Consider the following 13,023-nt stretch of genomic DNA (forward strand, 5'->3'; position numbering starts at 1 on the left):
TCTCCTGAGCCATGGAAGCCGCAGGCTGGGATAATTATAGAACTGCCGCGCCCACCTTAAAGATAGATCAACCAGTGTCACAGCTCATTGGGAGGGCAGTCTCGCTGGTTCAAAGTGTGAAGGGTTGCACTGTCACAGAAGGATTGGCTTCAAAGACATATCTGAGTGGTGTTAGGTTTAATGCCTCACGCTTAAGGAGAATTAGACATCCTGTGAATGTTAACTTGCCTTCTCCCGTCTTCCCCCTCTCCAAAAGACCTCGCTAATTTAAGTTTCTAAATATATTTAGGGGAGTGTGGGGCTGAGGGAGGAAGACTGGTAGGGCCATGAGTTAATGGGTTTTACTAGATACAAGTGAGTTATTAATACATGGTGACTGGTAACGGTAGAATCTGCTGTGTATTTAGGCAGACGCCCAGGGCAGAGTGGCTGCCAGTTCACCCAGTTATGAAACTTACACTTCCAGAAGTAGAATAGCGACCTCAGTGTCCTGCCCCGAGGAGGTAAAATTACCCCTCCTGAAATAATCCTTGCCTACAAAGGGATAAACAAGAATTCGGGATTGGAACTCCACAGAAAGAAAGGGCCAGCGCTGTGGCGAAAGCGTGCCCTGGCGGCAAATTCCTGGTGGACAGCGGGATTGCTGGCACAGCCGCCCCGCAGGTGGCCTGGAGCAACAGGGGAGCGTGAGGCGGAGGAGAGGCCGGTGTCCTCGGGGGTCCCCCGCGTTCGCAGGTGGGAGTCTCGGCGTCACAGGTCTGAGCTCAGGTGTGGCATCCCCTTAAGTGGAACTACTGGATCAAATCAGGAATAAAGACATCGGGAACCGGGAGGGTCAGAGATGTCCCAACAAACAGCTAGTCTATAACGTGGGGGTGGGGGGAGTCGTGCAAATGTAAATCATTGTGGACGAGCAGGCTGAAGGCGCCATCACTTAGCACACAGCACGAAACTGGCAGCGGAGTCCCACTGTCTGCTTAGGTCCAGAGCCCTCGGCTGGGACCCTTGCGAAGCGCCAGGGAAACTGACAGCTCTGTTTTATGAACGCTCCCTATGCTGCACGGTGAAGCACAGCTTTTTTTTTTTCCCCTTGTTTTTCTTTACCACTATGCTTATTATTGTTGTGGGGATTCCTGGATTGCAAACCATCCACTACATCCCCAGGATAGGGCAAAGACCCGCCACCTCCACCTGCTGGGTGTTCGCACGCCTGTTTTTATGAAGCCCTATAGGTCGTCGTCACCACTGCAAACCACTTTCCACCACTATTAAGCACTTAGTGCAGGGCTCGGGGCCGAGGCTGTAATATGCAGTACATCGCTACAGCAGCACAGCCACCAATGAGAGGGTGGTGATTATGTCTCCGTGAGGATGAGACATTAATTCACTTGCCTGAGAGGACACGGCTAGAAAGGGATGGAGCTGGCACGGAAACACAGGTCTGCCTAATCCAAGTGCCCGCTCCTACCCATCACCTCCACAACATAGTTCTACATCCAGGGCCAGTGGTTAGCCCTGCTGCCAAGACACCTGTATTCCACACTGGAGAGCCTGGGCTCCGTTCTCACTTCTGCCCCCTGCCGCCAACTGCCTGGTAATGCAGACCCAGGGAGGCAGCCGTGACGGCTCAAGTAGTTGGGTTCCTGACACTCAAGCGGGAGACCTTGCTCCCAGCTTCAGTCCGGCCGGAGCCACTGCAGGTGTGTGGGGGAGTGAACCTGTCACTCAGCCTATCCATGGGATGAAAACCAGGTCTAGATGGCTGTGCTTCGGTGTCCACGGGTGAAGCCCACGGGAAAAAGAAAATGCGCTCTCTCCTGTCCTCACAAGTGTGCAGCCCTGGCGAGTAACAAGGAGCGCCTCAGCATCTTCTTTTTCCCTCTTTAAACGTAGGCTATGTTGAGGGATGAAGCTGTGCTATTTGACTCACCGTTTTTTGGATCAAGAGAGGAATCTCCAATCCATCAGCTCTTCGCGAAGTGGTCCCTAGAGGAGTCGCTCCCAAACTCTTCCATGCAGAAGGCGCCGCCCCTCCATCACTGTGTCGGCTTCAGCCTGGAGCTGATTATGATCTCGCAGCTGCTGAGGCTGAGCTTCCGGATCTGTGCACAAGATGTTTCTGTCCCGGAGCTTGGAAACTGCGGATCGGAGGCTTCGCTACAGCACGCTCTTTGGGGACCACAGCCTTAAAAAACCACTCCGGGAACGGGCGCTGTGGCGAGGTGGGTTAAGCCACTGCATGTGGCGTCAGCATCCTATAAATCCTATAAGGGCGGGGGCGCGACGCCGCCTTCCAGGCACGCTCACAGCTCTGGCTTCCGACACAGGGGTTCCTTGCATCTGCTCGTGTCTCTAGCCACCATCTCTTTTCTCTGTCCTCCTCACCAGTACACTTCGGGGATGAAAATACTCTTAGCTCCATTGGCCTGCACCCCATAGAATTCTGAACGCTTATAATTTGGCTTCTTGCACCACCCCAGAAAACCGCAGTCATCAGACTTCCGAATTGCTCAGCTTAAACGCTTTCTTTTTTCTTTTCTTTCTTTCTTTTTTTACAGGCAGAGTGGATAGTGAGAGAGAGTGAAAGGTCTTCCTTTGCCGTTGGAGCTTAAACCCTTTCTGAAGCTCCTCTTCTCTGTCCCGTACCAGTCACGGTGACAAGCTTCCTTGCTGAAACCCTTCCCTTAGCCTCTGTGACTCCTCAGGCTGGGTTAGCTCCTTCCTGTTCTGTTTCTGCTTCCTCCAGTCAGTTTCTCTCCTGGGCTCTGCTGTGTTTGACCCTTGAGTGACCTCCGCCATCCACCATGTAAGAGCTAAGATGCTAGGGGAAATACCCCACTCCGTGACTGCTCCCTTCCCACCCCTCCCTTCTCTTATTCAGCACCTGGGCTAAAGGCTCCACACGCCAGCTACTCCTCATATATATATCAGTTAGTCCACCTACACTGAATTCTTGGTGATCCCAAATGGACCTGGTTCTCGAACTCGTGCCTCTGCATTTGCTTCCCCATCCCCCCCCCCCCCCCCTTGCAGGTTAACACCTAGTTGGCGCAACAAGACTTCCTTCTGAGGCACTGCCCTCTCTGAGAAGGCTTCTCCTGCCCCTGTGGTGCGGCTGTGTACCCCTGTGCCCCTCGCTGGCATCACTGCTCGCCTGCCTTTCCCATAACGTGCAGGCTGAGAATTTATCACCTACCACCACGCCTGACACAGGACTGGTGCCCAGAAATGCAGAAGGAATGGAGCCATCCTCTCTACGCTGGAGGAGATGGACACAGCACGGCGTGCGCAGTCTGTGCCAGGATGTTCTAATCCCTTAGTACAAAAAGACAACTTAATCAGCAGAGGTTAGTACAAGTGACTTAGTTTATCTAGTACTTTACAAATCTATAGTGAACAAGTATTGCTTCCATTGAAGGAAAATGATATTTTAAAAAGACCTACCTTGGGGCCGGCACTGTGGCAGAGTGGGTTAAGCCTTGGCCTGCAGTGCCAGCATTTCATATAGGTGCCAGTTTGAGTCCTGGCTGCTTCACTTCTGATCCAGCTCTCTGCTATGGCCTGGGAAAGCAGTGGAAGATGGCCCAAGTCCTTGGGCTCCTACACACATGTGGGAGACCCAGAAGAAACTTTGGCTGGCTCAGCCCCGGTCGGTCGTTTTAGCCACTTGGTGAGTGAACCAGTGGATGGAAGATCTGTTTCTTCTTCTCTCCCTCTGTAACTTTACCTTTCAAGTAAATAACTCTTCAAAAACCCTTTTTTTGAAATTTTTTTTTTTGACAGGCAGAGTGGACAGTGAGAGAGAGAGAGAGAGAAAGGTCTTCCTTTTTGCCGTTGGTTCACCCTCCAATGGCCGCTGCGGCTGAAAACCCCCTTTTTTTTTAAAGTCATGCTTTCCTAAACCTTTGCTCACAGGTAACACACACACACACACACACACAAAGAGGGGACTACCTATAAAGATTCTGGTGTGTCTGACAAAGGATAGCAAAGAACAGGAACATGATAGAGCTTAGCCAATCCTAGACCCAGAAGCCCCGGGCCCTTGAGAACCTGTCTGTAGTCCACACAGCAGAGGGGATGGCAGGGGACAACTGCCAAGGTTTACTGTGTCATCAGCCAGGCAGGTGAGACTTTCTCCCATATTTCTAGTCCCAGACTTCCCAGACAGCGGGCTCCTGCTTGGACCACACCACAGCAGTCAGAGGAGACATGCTGTTATATATTATGAAACCCCACAGAAACCTGGGGGACAGACGCCAAGGCAAACCGAACAGGTCGCCTGGGCTTTCACCCCAAGTTTCTCCACTTACTAAAATGCTTCCCATCCTTCAAGGCTCAACCCCAAATGCCCCTTTCTCTGTAAAATCTTACTTGTCTCCACCTAATCAAGTTCTTACTACCTTTTCTTTCCTTGGTGTTCTTCATTCTGTGTTAGTTTGTAAAGTTCCTATGTCTGGAAACTAACAAGAGAAAGGATTCAATGGAACTAACTAGATTTCAAAGTGAGATCAGAATTGAAATTGCGATTCCTTGCTAACTAGGTTAGGTAGGTTACTTTGGACAAGTTATTTAGCATCTGAACTAGTTGATTCATCTATAAGAAAACCAGTCTAAGGAATTGAGGTCAGAGTAGCCTACGTTCTTAGCATGAAAAAAGAAGCGATCTGGGGGCAGTTGGCACGGGGGAAGCGTATGTTTCAGACGCCCACGTTCCACAGTGGAGTGCCCAGCTTGAGTCCTGGCTCCTTTGCTTCTGATCCAGCCTCCTGCTGAAGTATAGCCTGGGAGGCAGTGGATATTGGCTCAAGTACTTGGGCCCCTGCCACCCACATGGGACACCTGGGTTGAGTTCAGAGCTCCAGGCTTGGCTGTTGTGGGTATTTGGCAAGTGAACCAGTGGATGGAATACCTCACTCCATCTGTCTGTCTATTCTTTCAAATTAAAAAAAAACCAACCCCCCCCCCAAAAAAAAAAAAAAAGGCAATGTGTGGAAACCTGGCACAGCGTCTGGCACATAGGGGGCCAGGCCCCACAAATGGCTAGTTTTCTTCCTTACAATTGCATTCTCTAGCCTAGAAGCTCTTTGACCATTGATGAAATGCTTTAAAGGCAGGTAGGTCTTCATCCAATTCTCTTGTCTGTTGACTCAAACTCCTATCAGGCTGTCTTCCCAGCCAGATGCAGTCAGTAGAAGCAATCTAAGAGGTTCTTAAAGGGCTTTGCGTGCACTGACTTTGTCTTCACGGTGACCCCACGAGGAGGGCGTTGTTGCCTCCATTTCACAGAAGAGGAAACAGGTGCAGAAAAACAAAGAACTTTGAGGGAGGCCAAGTCCTATTAAATGATGGCATGAGGCCATAGCTCCTCAGCCACCGTCCTAATGAGCCCACTACTGGTTTCTTAGTAGCATCACATTCACCTGCTCTCAAACAGTTCACATTGCTTTTCCTTGTTGTTCCTTGGATGAACAACTTAATTTTTTTTCTAGTAATGAGAACAGATAGCTGCTTTGACTTTTCCATTCATTTAATTAAAAATTCCCAACAGACCCGCCAGTGTTTTTAATGGCTAATAACAGTGGTTTTCACTAAGATTTTACTAAGAATACAAATAACCATACTTAAGCAGGGAGGGTCTAATTATGCACCATGCTGTGAACTCTGGGGGTCCCCACCCAGTAGGTTTCAACGTACTGTATGATCTTGGCGTCCCATCTGATAGAACTTCAGGCTGGCTCCCAGCATGCTTCACTGAATTAGCAGCTTGCATAACAGGTCCAGCAGGCAACCAAAGAAACTCAAGGGAAGCAAAAAGTCACGTTCCACTAGGAAAAAGGAAAGAAATCCTGACCAAGGTCTTTATTTTTAGATTATTCCCAGTGATATTTCATTAAGTCCAATAGTTTGAGTATCTTCTTTGATTATTATATCTCACCAACCACCAGAATTGATTCTAATGCCCTGTGCCTGAATGATGTAGGTAGTGGAAAATGCAGTGTGTATGGGAGAGGGTTCAAGACAATAATGACCCCTAACTTGCTTGGGAGCTACATCCCTAACGTATTTCACATATTGTCATTTCAATGATCCTCACCCCAACTTTGTGATAAGGACACAACTCCATCATCTCCATGGAAGAAATGAGCAAACACAGGCTCACGGAACTTCAGGGACCCAGCAGAGACATGCGTGCATTTGTATTGGACCACGTCGCTGGTCAAGGTTTTCTCCGCTCGCATGAGGATGTTTTTGGAGATGACTGACAGCAGACATTTTTGCTTAGTCACTGTTGGGGAATAAGTGTTATGTTTTTTTGGGAAAAGATGACATCATTCTTTCTTTTAAATGGGCTCTTTAAAGGGGCATGGGGAAGCCCTAAACTCCCGGGCTGGTAAACACACCCCCGCAAAGAGATACAGAAATGTAAAGAAGGAAGAGTGGCATCTACGTGGCCAAGAAAGAATGGCGTTCTTACATCTGTGTCCTTCATGGGTAAACTAGCTTTTTGGTGTTGCTTATTTTTGGGGGGTGGGGGAGGGTGGTGCTGGGGATCATTTCAGTGCCAAGTAGGCTGTCACAGGACTCACTTCCTCTGCTTTCAGGTCCCAGCCCTCCTCCTTTGCCACATCCTCCAGCTGTCGCCTGTGCATCCTTCTCTGCAGGTACAATGCAGCACTTCTGGGTGACTACCGGGTTCCCGCCAACAGCTGCTGCTGCTGGGATGCCTCACATTGAAACACGTATACATTGAGATTTTGCTGATTTTTTCCTTAAATTTTTCAAGATCTGATATCCTTTTTCTGTTTCTCTCTTCAGGATTCAATCTCTCTGTCTGCATTAGTAATTTAGCTTTGGCAGAGAATATTGGAGAAGAAACTCCAACCAGAGTAGCACATCATACTGATCCTAAAATCTAGTATGTGAAGAAAGAAAATGACAAATTTTTAATCAAAGTAAGCAATAATGATAGGTTTATTTAAAATTTCCAGTAGAGAAAACCCACTAGTTTTGGAATAAAAGTATTCAATGTAAGAGAGCATAAGTGAGTATAAAAGATTAACAGAAGAAAAATAAAACCAAACATAGTACAAAAAATTAAGAAAGTTTGAAAGGGTCTTTTTTTTTTTTTAATTCTCCAAATATTCAGTTACTAGGTTTGGCAAACAATTCACTTGAAAATTAAAGCCTATTTCTGTACTGTAAACTCCATAAAAACTGCTTATTAAATTCAAGCACTCCAGACAACTGGTATTGAAACACATAGGCAGTTGATTTCAGAATGGCAGGAATTATTCATTTGCTCTCACAGTTATATGAATTAACCAGCTGCATAACTGCTTTTTTTGGAGAGGATAGAAGAATGCAAAAAAAAAAGAGTCGGATAAAATCTCTAAAAACTGAAACACAGCAAAATTCAGACATCAGTTTGTTTCTTCAAAGCAACAACCTGAATGTTGACAGGACATTCCACACTTGCAGCTGCCCTTTCCCTTCCCCCCAGCCCGCAAATGCTCCCAAGTTCACTAGTCTAATCAATTCTTAGCTTCCAAATACTCTGTACATACATATTTAGCAAAGAGCATATGCCTAACATTATTCTGACAGCAGGATGGCCAGCATACGATTTTAGAAAAGATTACTATGTATATCATCAAGATTTACCTTTACTTTAAAAAACAAACAAACAAAAAAACCATTACTAAACAAATAGCTTTAAAATATTACGAAAACCCATGAGAAGGCGACTCCCCATGGGCTCTAAAACCTGATAAAAACACTTCAGAATGACTATTAATGCTAACCTTCTGCCAAACGATGACCTTAAAGTGCCAAACACAGAACAATCTCTTAGGCCCGTTCTTGTAGTAGATAATTTGTCCCTGGCTTGGCCATCTTGCCTGTAACTATACATACACGAATTCCTGCTAAGAGTCTGCATTTTAGTTGATTTTACAACAGAATGTTACAATGTAAACTAAACAGGTTCTCCATATCAACAGCGTGTTACCAAGGTTTTTACATTGCTGAACCCGACAGTTGGTCACAGAGGTCAAGTATGATCAAGGCTCCTTGTCAGCTCTCAGATGTGTCTGACTCATCCATCCTTCAAGTACATGCAAGGCTCAACAGTTTTCAAGGGGCAGGCGCCTGAGGCCGTTTAAGACACGGATGAGATGGGGTTGTGAGGTGGGCCCATCTGAGTCAGGACTTTATCCAGCCACTGGAGGGGGCCGTGCAGGTGTATCTCAATCCAGCAGGGGGTGCTGGTAACATCCTGGCGATGGTATTCTGCACCCCAGCCCTGGAGAAAAACACACCAGAAGTCATTCAGCTTGTTAACTCCGTGGTTGCAACTTACTCAGAGACTGGACGTGGGGCTATAAGGCTTTTCTGCGAGCACAGGACACACACGCACACGCACACGCACACGCACACGCACACGTGTAATGTGGCGGGCAACTGCAGGGAATGGGCATCACCTCCTTGAAGTCCATCCAGGAAGAAGCACAGAAAGTTTTTCAATGTGTTTCGAAGTTGTTTTTGTTTTAAAGATCTATCCATTTATTTAAGAGGCAGAGCCACAGAGACAGAGACAGAGAGAGAAAGGCCTTCCATGCACTGACTGGTTCACTCCCCAAATGGCCACAGCAGCCAGAGCTGGGCTGATCAGAAGCTAGGAGCCAGGAGCGTCTTCTAGGTCTCCCATGTGGGTGCAGGGGCCCAATCACCCAGGCTACCTTCTACCACTTTCCCAGGCCATCAGCAGGGAGTTGGATCGGAAGTGGAGCAGCTGAGACTCTAAGCAGTGCTCATATGGGTTGCTGGAGCCGCAGGTGGAGGATTAACCCACTGCGCCACAGCACTGGCCCCTGAAAGTTGTTTTAACAAAGGCAATGTTTAACTTTCATTTTCATTGCCCATCACATTTCTAGTAACGTAACTGCTACGTGTACATTCTTATTTTATCAAGAAAATAAGGTAAGAGCTATGTTAGATTCACATTCTGCTTCTTTTGCGTTTACCCTCTGAAGGTCCTCCTGCCAACACAAAGAATGTGGTCATTCAGTCTCCCAGCAAAACCGACAGGAACACCTCTGAGTACCCCAAAGCTCTGACTGACTCCCAGCCACTGATCTGAATCCACACATTCTATTATTCATTTGTGCAAGAGGTGAGCCTGCTGGACAGCTTCCGGGTTACTGAATTGGAACACTGAAGTCCTCTAAGAGTCACTTCAAAAAAAGGGAAAATAAATTTGCTACTACAAAGATTAAAAAATTCACCAGTGTAAACGGATAGAGGTATATGAGGGCCTGGTCAACCCCTGTTTCATGAGGGGTATCAGAGAAGGCTGGGTTTTTTTGATCTCTGCTAACCTACCCATTCCAGCAGGTTCAACACACACACCTTGGTATCAGAACTGTGGCATGTGAACTCCACCTGTATATGCAAAGCCAGGCATCTGTACATGTGTCAACAGACTCACACATGTACTTAGTGGGCTTGTCTGTGTGCATGTTCCTCCATGAGATGCTAAGTTCTCTGACTTCCGGTATCTGGCACACTGACTGGCATGAAGCAAAAGCCCTATAAATACCTGCTCAGCGGAACTGACTCGGCATTTTCAGATATGAACGTGTTTAAGCTGTGAATAATTTATCAAATCTATGTTTTATAATGATGTCCTCGAACATATATATGTTTTATAATGATGTCGTGAACAATTATACAGCATTGGTGGTAGAGTAGAGGTTATGATTACAAAGGAATGAGGCCCAAGTGCACTAGACAGGGCCTAGAACAAAGGACAGAGTCATTATTAGAGGAGCTAAGAAAGGTGCTGTCTAAGCTACAATGAAGTTTTCTGATTGAGAGGCAAATAGAACCTGATAGAAGGGGCTTGATAATAATCTGGTGGGCTTCAGGCCTTGTAAATTCAGAGGCCCAGACCTATCTATCTCTTCACATGGGGTATATCCTAAGGGAGGTGTGAACCTCCTAGGGGAAGGCACTCTGTTGACTCTCATTACTTGGCTGGCCTGGGAGGAGAGCTGGCCAGGTAAAGGCAGGTGGCATCTCTAACAAGAAATTTACAGTTCTGCCTGCAATGTTGCTGACCCTACTTGACCATCCCCTCAGCTGCAGTGGTCACTTTGGAAGTTGGGCTGAGTGAAGGGCTTTTCAGCTTAGAGCCAATAAGATCTGTGGCTCTGACCTGGGCATCCTTCAACTCCAGGGCAGGTCCATTTCCAGTGATCCAACTCTTGGCAGAGCTGCCAGGGCTCTTCACAAGCTGACTTCTGCTGAAGCCCAGGCTTACCTCATTGAAAGCCACTGCAGTGGACTGGCCTGTTGGGTCTCCTTGAGGGCAGATCACTGTACAGATCAGCCATTAATAGGCCTGCCACCCATTGCTTCTGATGCCGAGCTTTCTTTTCCTCCTGGTTTGTGTTAAAGCAGACCAGAAGATGCAAGTCAAGGGAGTGCCCGTTTCCCATCTCTAATCTTCGGTGGCCTGAACTACAAGTCTATAGTCACAGGCATGTTCTGTAGTAGTTTTTCTAAGGTAGACAATGCCCATGAGGAAAATTATATTCTCACTTTAAAACTTTCTTTCCCTTTGGTCTGAAAGGGAGGTTTTTTCTACTTACTGTTTACTTCGCTGATGGCGAAGTGAATCTAGCTATGAGATTATTTAAATTCTTATTTTGGCTATGCTATTACAGAAAATTGTTAGCCATCTCTTTTATAAGGTCTAAAGATTAAATTGTGCGTCCTACAGATTCCTTCATAATAGAATTAGTTTCCTACCTTGAAGAGAATAGAGAAATGAAAGAACAAGTTGGGCTTAGAATAGAGAAATGAGGGAGCAAGTCCTAGATCGCTTGCTGACAATAGCAATATCACATGAATACTTAGCAAACCGTTTCAACCATTAGATAACAACTTAAGAAAACATTTACCAGAAGGTCCAATGCCTTCTATAAATTTTAAGAATCATGTATTTGAAAACACGTCTTAAATATCTAACATGGTGTAGTTTGTTTAGCCAGTAAACTTAAGCACAACCATCTAAAATGTTTTTAGTTTCTTTCTACCAACAAGAAAATAGACTGGTTTATTAATATTAGCATTCTAGGTCTTGCCTCTAAGATGCTGAGTCAGGAGGGATAAAGTATGCAGTCCTTATGATAAGAAAGCACAAAGTTCTAAAAACAGTGTGCACCCTTCCTGTTGCTTACTGTATGACAAGCAGCTGCCCTTGATGGTGCTAGCAGTATCTTTAATAAGATCTGTTCATCCTCACCTCTACACCCAGTATCTCAGCCAGGGCCGGATAGCCTGTGTAACCCTGCACACTGGTGCTTATCAGGTCATATCGTAACTCAATATATACTATGCCATACGCAGCTTGAAGCTAGAGACTTCAGGTGCTTTTTCACCTTTGTATTACTTTTCTAGGATAGGGCTATGGTATTTGTTGAATGAATGAAACCAAGTTTTGCATGCATGGCTTTGCCTTTTAAATACTCTTTATTAGTGTAAGGTTGTACTTATATAAAAGTAAGTTATTAAAACTGTGCAGAAGTAAAACAATTAAAATGGATTGGGTCATCGGTGGGCAATGAGTTTGAGGAGAAGGCTAACTAGCGCAGGAGTGTCGCCAGTTCTTTAGAGGGACCCTTCTGTCGTGCCAGAACCACCCAGGTACCTTGTGGTGATTCCCACAGTCCCCAGCTCTGTCTGCCCCATTCTAAGGGTGAAGAAGCGGCCAGGGGAGTGCCCCTCAAGCCACAGTGAGGTGGCAGATAGGACTGGAACCTGCACGTTTCGGCTCTCCCTCCAACAAGAATAAAGGGCAGAAATGCTTCTGCAAGTCGCTGTGCTTATTTAAAAAAAAAAAAAATCATTTGAGCCCAAATGCGAAGTGAGCACGTGCACCGCGAGTGTGAACAATGGGTGAGAAAGGGCTCCGCCATCCCGGAGCTGCACGGTGCACAGCTCAAGCCCTTTCAGGAGTGCGAAGCCTCCGGGCACAACACAGGGGTGCCAGACTCAGCTTCAAAGGGCTGCCGAGTTCTAGACCAAGAGGACGCACACGCGGAGAAGGCGCTGTGAATCTGCTGAAAGGACCCAAAGGGGAACAAAAGATGATGTCCAGGAAGAGACGTGCTGAGCTGAAGGATGACTGACAGGGTAAGGCTCCCAGATTACCCTCTGCAACAGATACAGCACAAAACAGGTTTCCCAACAAGTTAGGCGAGCTTCTGAAGACAAGACATAAAAGGTGACTGCCTCGCCCACATATATAATTAGTTTTGTTTCTCTAAGTAACACAGGATGAAAATTTATATTTGGGAATTCAGAGACAAGAAAGTCAGCTACTAGAGGAAGTCACCGACTCACGCATCCAACCGTGTCTCAATTTTATTTTACATTTCAATGGCATCTTAAAACATTTTACTTCTCTGAGGTAGAAAATGAAGCAGCAAAAAGATGAATTATTACAAATAATGTCTTTAACTTTCTCCTCCTTCAAAATTTAGAATACAATCTTAAAGCCAAGGCATCAATTTACCTTTGGTCAAGGGGGGTTGGGGGGAGAGAGAGAGAGAGAAATGGAAAAGAGCTCTCCCATTTACTGGTTTACTCTCCCATGTCGTCAACAGCCAGGGCTGTGCCAGGGGAAAGGCAGGGCCTAGAACTCCAGTTCTCCCATGTGGGTGGCAGGGATCCAAGCGCCTGTGCCATCACTGCTGCCTCCCAGGGTGTGTATTAGCAGGAAGCTGGAGTAGAAGTGGAGCAGCTGGATCTGAACCAGATATGGAAGGCAGGTGTCCCTAGTGGCTGCTTAACTGCTGTACCAAATGCCCACCTCGACTTTATCTCTAAACATAAATGCTTGTTAAATGTTCATTTATTTATCTGAGAGGCAGAGAGCGCTTTCACCTGCTAGTTCACTCCCCAAACACGCACAATGCCTAGGACTGAGCTGGGCTGAAGTCAGGAGCTAGGAAC

The 13,023-nt window shown here is 46.5% G+C and overlaps 1 protein-coding gene across 3 annotated transcripts in view; it reads right to left on the reverse strand.

Moving 5' to 3' along the window:
- Positions 1 to 6,979: 6,979 nt before the first annotated feature.
- Positions 6,980 to 13,023, reverse strand: part of SMAD1 (SMAD family member 1) — an 87,208-nt gene continuing 81,164 nt past the window's right edge. For all 3 annotated transcript variants that reach the window (XM_062199543.1, XM_062199546.1, XM_062199544.1), the window contains exon 7: positions 6,980 to 8,305. In XM_062199543.1, coding sequence (XP_062055527.1) covers positions 8,162 to 8,305 — 144 coding nt within the window. In that variant the 3' untranslated portion in view covers positions 6,980 to 8,161. The remainder of the gene's footprint in view (positions 8,306 to 13,023) is intronic.

Source organism: Lepus europaeus, chromosome 8 (genome assembly GCF_033115175.1).
Source record: "Lepus europaeus isolate LE1 chromosome 8, mLepTim1.pri, whole genome shotgun sequence".
Taxonomy (NCBI): Eukaryota; Metazoa; Chordata; class Mammalia; order Lagomorpha; family Leporidae; genus Lepus; species Lepus europaeus.